At 39.0% G+C, this 6,718-nt stretch overlaps 2 protein-coding genes and 1 long non-coding RNA gene across 3 annotated transcripts in view; 1 reads left to right on the forward strand and 2 right to left on the reverse strand.

The window, feature by feature from the left end:
• TRAPPC3L (trafficking protein particle complex subunit 3L) overlaps positions 1-6,718 on the reverse strand; it is a 50,784-nt gene that overhangs the window by 14,986 nt on the left and 29,080 nt on the right. The window lies entirely within an intron of this gene.
• On the forward strand, positions 1,636-6,711 carry CALHM5 (calcium homeostasis modulator family member 5). The gene is made up of 2 exons (XM_004044578.5): positions 1,636-2,276; positions 5,640-6,711. Exons 1-2 carry the CDS (start codon positions 1,737-1,739, stop codon positions 6,027-6,029), a joined length of 930 nt encoding a protein of 309 aa, XP_004044626.1. The 5' UTR covers positions 1,636-1,736; the 3' UTR covers positions 6,030-6,711.
• On the reverse strand, positions 3,414-5,759 carry LOC129534506 (uncharacterized). The gene is made up of 2 exons (XR_008681121.1): positions 5,612-5,759; positions 3,414-3,662 (listed from the first exon to the last, which is right to left on the reverse strand). It is a non-coding gene; the product is annotated as an uncharacterized lncRNA (long non-coding RNA).

Raw genomic sequence — 6,718 nt, forward strand, 5'->3', positions numbered from 1 at the left:
CCAGTATCTATAAGGAACTCAAAAAATCAGCAAGAAGAAAACAAATAATCCCATCAAAAAGTGAGCAAATGACATCAATAGACATTTCTCAAAAGAAGATATACAAATGGACAGCAAACATATGAAAAAATGCTCAACATCACTAATCATTAGGGAAATGTAAACTAAAACCACAATGAGGTACCGCCTTATTCCAGTAATAATGGCTATTACCAAAAAGGCAAAAACAATAGATATTGGTATGAATTTTGTGAAAACAGAATGCTTGTAGAATGCTGGTAGGAATGTAAATTAGTAAAACCTCCATAAAAAACAGTATGGAGATTTCTTTCTTTCCTTCTATGTATTTATTTATGAGACAGGGTCTTGCTCTGTCACCCAGACTGGAATGCAGTGGCATGATTTGGCTCACCACAACCTCAGCCTCCTGGGCTCAAGCAATCCTCCCATCTCTGCCTCCTGAGTAGCTGGGACTACAGGTGCATGCCACCGAGCCTGGCTAATTTTTTTTTGGTATTTTTTTGTAGAGATGGAGATTCACCATGTTGCCTAGGCTGGTCTCGAACTCCTTGGCTCAAGCAATCTACCTGCCTCGACCTCCCAAAATGCTAGGATTACAGACATGAACCACGGCACCTTTCTTTCGTTCTTAAAGAAAGAACTTTAAGTACTAAAAGTAGATCTACTATTCAGTCCAGCAATCCCACTACTGGGTATCTATCCAAAGAAAAAGAAGTCATTATATATTAAAAAAAAACACCTGCACATGTATATTTATTGCAACACAATTCACAATTGCAAAGATATGAAACCAATCTAAGCACCCATCAACTGATGAATAGATAAAGAAACTGTGGTGTATATATACCATGGAATACTACTCAGTCATAAAAAAGAATGAAATAATGTCTTTTGCAGCAACTTGATGGAGCTAGAGGCTGTTATTCCAAGCGAAGTAACTCAGCAATGGAAAACCAAAAACTGTAGTTCTCACTTATAAGTGGAAATTAAGCTATGGGTACATAAAGGCTTATGGAGTGGTATAATGGACTTTGGAGACTCAGAAAGAGGGAGAGTGGGAAGGGGGTGAGGGATGAAAAAATACATATTGGGTACACATACATATCCGGTGATGGGTGCACTAAAATCTCATATATAAATATGTGTATTTATACATATATTTCAACCATGTAACCAAAACCCACTTGTACTCCAAAAGCTATTGATATATATATATAAAATTTTCATATGTATTTATATATATGAAAAAAGACAGCAAATCCCTGTCTTCCAAATCTCAAGTCATAGGAAGAGAAAAAATTCATAAAATTCTAGGTTTGGAGATTTGATTTGTCGGCTGAAACCTCTTTCTGTTAATGTTGATTCCTTACACTGGAAAAATCCTAGACTATTATTTGTACGAGTGAGAATTTCTTTTCTGATTTTCAATCCAAACCACATGGAAAGAAGGTTAAAACGGAGCCTGTGCACTTTGAATTTATTCTCAGCATTTAGGCTGCAGTATCACAGCCCAATTTCCACCAGTAGGAGGCATTATCTAAACATGTTGAGAAATATTCACTCCTAAGGAATGACATTGTTTCCTTATCTGGCTTAGTTCAGTCTGAGAAGAAGGACTGTTGTTTCTGATGAAGAAAGAGCTCCACCCTCGGCCACTGCCACAGCTGCTCTGCCAATAACAAAGGCACAGCATTTTCCCTCTGTGCATCTCCAACATGGATGCTTTTCAGGGCATTTTAAAATTCTTCCTTAATCAGAAAACTGTTATTGGCTACAGCTTCATGGCTCTGCTGACCGTGGGAAGTGAGCGTCTCTTTTCTGTTGTGGCTTTTAAGTGCCCCTGCAGCACTGAGAATATGACCTATGGGCTGGTTTTCCTCTTTGCTCCTGCCTGGGTGTTACTGATCCTGGGATTCTTTCTGAACAATAGGTCGTGGAGACTCTTCACAGGCTGCTGTGTGAATCCCAGGAAAATCTTTCCCAGAGGCCACAGCTGCCGTTTCTTCTACGTCCTTGGCCAGATCACTCTGAGCTCATTGGTGGCTCCAGTGATGTGGCTTTCTGTGGCTCTGCTCAATGGAACTTTCTATGAATGTGCCATGAGCGGGACGAGAAGTTCAGGACTCCTGGAACTGATTTGCAAGGGTAAGCCCAAAGAGTGCTGGGAAGAACTTCACAAAGTATCTTGTGGCAAAACTAGCATGCTACCTACCGTCAATGAAGAACTGAAACTCTCCCTTCAGGCCCAGTCTCAGGTAAGAAAAGACAAACTCGCCTTTTTCTCTCAGCCTGAGCTTGAAGTATTCTCTCTGTGCTCCTTTCAGCCAGGGCTGTCTGTGTCCTGTCAGAATATTTTGAAAGTAAATGGAAACTGAAACATGATGCAGCATTGAGATTATCTCAGGAAAAGCTTTTGAAAGGCTGGATGGCTCAGTAAAGTTGCTGACTGGATTATCTCTTTTCTGGTTCTGAAAAGAAAGTATCCACTGGATTGTCCATATGTAAATACTTAAGTACTTTAAAACAGTCTCTCTGGGTCGACCTTGTAAATGAATAATGCCTAACACTAAATCATGAATTGAGTGTTAATGGCAGAGCTGTAATTAGAAATTACTGCCTTCTATCAATTATTTACATTCAAGTTGGTTTCTCAAACACACACATATATTATTCATCTATTAAAATGTAGCTGAATGAAATGAGTTATTACTTTTCAAAGTTGCATGTCATATAATTAGTGTGGAGATTCTCTTGAATGATTTCTGGCAACTGCTATCTCTGTGTATAAATATTGTCAAGATTGAGAAGAATTTCCCTTGTACGGTAGGAATCAGCAGTTTTTAAATAGCCTTCTGTGAAAAAGTGACCATACTCTCTAGGGAGATTATGTTTTATATTCTTTGTGCTATACAGCTAAAGGGGTTCTTAATTACTTCAGAAGCTCAAGATTTGGGCATTGTTTTGTTTAACAGAAGGAAATCATATCTTTACCTAATTGATGCAGGGAAGTAGCCTGTCATTCCTCCAGGCACATGAACACAAATCCAGATGTACAGCATTAGGAAGGACTGACTTCCCATTTATAGGTAGTAAGAATTGCATTCTCAAAAGCAAAACAAGTGGTAAGAGTTGATAAGCAGATCCACAAATTGTCAGGAATGCTATCTGTTTCAGAATAAAGGCACAGAAATAGCATTATTTTACTTTTTCAACAAGGATTTGCCTTGGTAAAAACACATCAAGGCAAAATCTGTTTTTAAAATCATACACTCCAAAGCCGGTTGGCAGTAAAGTCATACTCTTCATAAATTGATAAGTCAAAAAATACTCCAAAACAAAATCTTTTCTTTAATGCATAAAGCACATCTTAGATAAAACATATCAGGCTCCCAAATGTCTTGTGTCTTTTATTGAAGAAGGGTATAACTTACAACTCTTATGACAGAATGATTGATTTATGGTATATGTCCTCAGGCACCAGGCTCCATTCAGTCAGTGGCAGGCCCGAACATTTATCATTGTGTGAGCTTCTCCTCTCTAAACACAGTCACAAGGAAACCATGCACATCATGTCATAGCTTAGGCTGAGCACACTGACCTGCTGATTCTTCATCAGAATGAGAAGGACCTGGGGCTGATTCCTGTGGGAAGATGCATAAGGAATGTGGGCAAGAGGAGTTGTATCAATAGCAGGTGCTGACTACAGAGGTTCAGATAGGCAGGAGGCAACATATAGTCCAGACCAACAATAGTTGTACATGTGCCTGGAGGTGGAAAAGAACATTCATCCATGGGTGGGGCAGATAAAAAATCTAGCTGGATGACTCTCTATTCTTAAGGAAGATAGAATGGAGTAGTGGAAAGAGTCTTGGAATTGTCTGGCGTTGGGTTTGTATGCTGATGCTACCAATCACCAGCTATGTGACCTAGAACTAGTGGTTCAACCTCTTTGAGTCCCAGTTTTCTCATAGTTAGTGGTAATATCACTTACTTTGGAGAGTTGTTGGAAGATTTAGAGATGATAGACACAAATGGGCATAAAGCTTCTGGTACACAGTAGGTGTTCCAAGTCAATGAGGAAAACTGCCAGGGTTTGGGGGAGGACACATGCAAAATAAGACACTATTGAGGGCTGGTATGGAAGCATCCACCAAGCTCTAGTTTGACTCTGGGTACTGTGAATTGAGGGAAAGCATCGGTCAATGCAAAGGTCATGTGAAACGGGGAAGGGGACCTGAAGCTGATGGAATAGTTTATAATTCGGCTGGAACAGGCTCAGATACTGAGATGAGATGGCGTACAGAAGCCTCAGCTGTGGAAAAAGAGGAAGATAGACGATGAAGGAAAGAGGAAGATATAAGGTAGCCAACCACAAGCCATTCAAGGACTTTCACATGATGGAAGTTGTGCCTCACTCATTAATTATAAGTACAGAAAGATATTATGAGTTCAGTAATACATTTACATAAGTGCATATACATTTGAAGAATAGCAGCATATAATATTAGCTAAAACTTAATGAATACATATGTCCAGTATCATTTCATTAGGTCCACCAAATTGCCCTTCAAGGTGAGTAACCCCTGTTTCACAAGTGAAGAAACTGAGATACAAAGAATATGCATAGTAAGGGGAAAGTTTAGATTTAAACCTGAGTATTGCCTGTCCAGTGTTGGCATTGGTGCAGAGGTTGAGACCCTTCACAAACACTCTATATCTGAGCCAAAGATTGGGAACCACTGATATAAAGCTTATTTGTGGTTTTGTTATGGTCTGAATGGGTTCATTTGTAGATTATTATTTCTATTTTCAAATAGGCTCATTTGCTAAAGAATATTAAAGATCATTTAAACTAAATGTCAAGAGACACTTTGAAAAAGATGTTAGTTTTCCAAACATAAAATTAACAAAAATTCTGTGAAAACAGAATTAGAGCCAAAAAAGTTAGAAGATAATTTGAGCTATTTAAACTTTTGCTTTTAAGATCCAGGGGAGAAAAGCTGAACCATTTCATATTCAGGAAAGAGTTTGTTTTTTCTAATTACCAAAAATCAAGACAAATCATTTTCAAGGTTTTAATGATCCTAATTTTTTCTCAGCCTTTAAATTCTTACAGCTTCAGCTTCCTGATTGTATCATCTGTCTCCCTTTTCCATGGACAGTGAGTAATGACAGAAAAAAATTAGTCACTAGCCATTTATATACATGTATCAATGCCTAAAAATGCCTGGCTGAAGAGCTGGTCATTTGCTCAAATGACCACATTTACTTGTGCACAGAATATTTTCCTCTCAGAGCTAACACTATTTGAGCTTGATTTCTGTAAGTCTTATGTAATCTATACTTCGTACTCTTTTCCATCTGCCTGCCTTCTGATTATCTCTTTGCACCAGCAATGTTGGGGAGGAGAATAGAGATTAGGTAAACCCTAACTTTATTTTTAGTTTACCTAATAAATTCAAAAAGTGAGTTTAAAGTGTTTAAAAATTGAGATGAATGATTTCAAGTGAGGTATGCCAAAGACTGTGGTAATAATTTAGCTATACACTTCTCAATAATACCCCGGCTACCTAAATGACTTTGCTTTTACCTGTACTCAATATTTCTTTCTTCTTCAGATTCTAGGATGGTGCCTGATTTGTTCAGCATCTTTCTTCTCTCTACTCACCACATGTTATGCTCGCTGCCGTTCTAAAGTTAGCTACCTTCAGCTGAGTTTTTGGAAGACATATGCACAAAAGGAGAAGGAGCAGTTGGAAAATACATTTCTGGACTATGCCAACAAGCTGAGCGAGAGGAACCTGAAATGTTTTTTTGAAAACAAGAGGCCAGATCCTTTTCCCATGCCTACGTTTGCTGCCTGGGAGGCTGCTTCAGAGCTGCATTCTTTCCACCAAAGCCAGCAACACTATAGCACCCTCCACAGAGTGGTGGACAATGGTCTGGAACTTAGCCCTGAGGATGATGAGACGACAATGGTCCTTGTGGGTACTGCCCACAATATGTAGCTCATCCACCATCACTGACTCATGGTGTTGAGTGGTATGCTCATTCTGGGATCCTCCTAATGTATCACCAGCAACCTGTGTATCTCTGTATTTTCTTACATTTGGAGTATCTTTACAAGACAATAACACAAAGGAAACTGCTTTGAAGCTCTCAAGTGGAGCATCAGGATGTGCTCAAATTGATGCTGAGGGGTGACAAAGGTACTCTTGCATTGGTGGAGCTTTGGGCTCAGTAGGCCCAAATGTTGCTCCAAGATCTAAGATTATATCGTTCAACAGACAGACTCATGTGAGAGGGCTCATCAGTCTCCGTAAATATTGGTTGCAGAAGTTAGGGGTAGAAGCAATGGCTTGTGAGTGAGCAAGTTACTGTTAACATAAGTTGCCCTACACAGTGGCTCCTGCAGTGTGATCAGCAGGGGTCTCTGTCCTACAAATCTATCCTTTTAAGGATGTATGAAATTCTGGAATTCATTCCCTCAGAATCCGAAGACCCCAGTTCTCAAAAATGACAAGTTGCAAGAATATGATACCTAAAACTGAAAGTTTTTCACATGTTTTCACTGTATACTGAAAATACGCCCCTGGAAGCAGGGCTGCATCATGATTTTTGTGGGCTTTATGTACTTTTGCCTTTGTGAACCACTTCCTACATTCAAAATAGTAGTAACAAATATATATATATATAT

Source organism: Gorilla gorilla, chromosome 5 (genome assembly GCF_029281585.2).
Source record: "Gorilla gorilla gorilla isolate KB3781 chromosome 5, NHGRI_mGorGor1-v2.1_pri, whole genome shotgun sequence".
NCBI classification, from domain to species: Eukaryota; Metazoa; Chordata; class Mammalia; order Primates; family Hominidae; genus Gorilla; species Gorilla gorilla.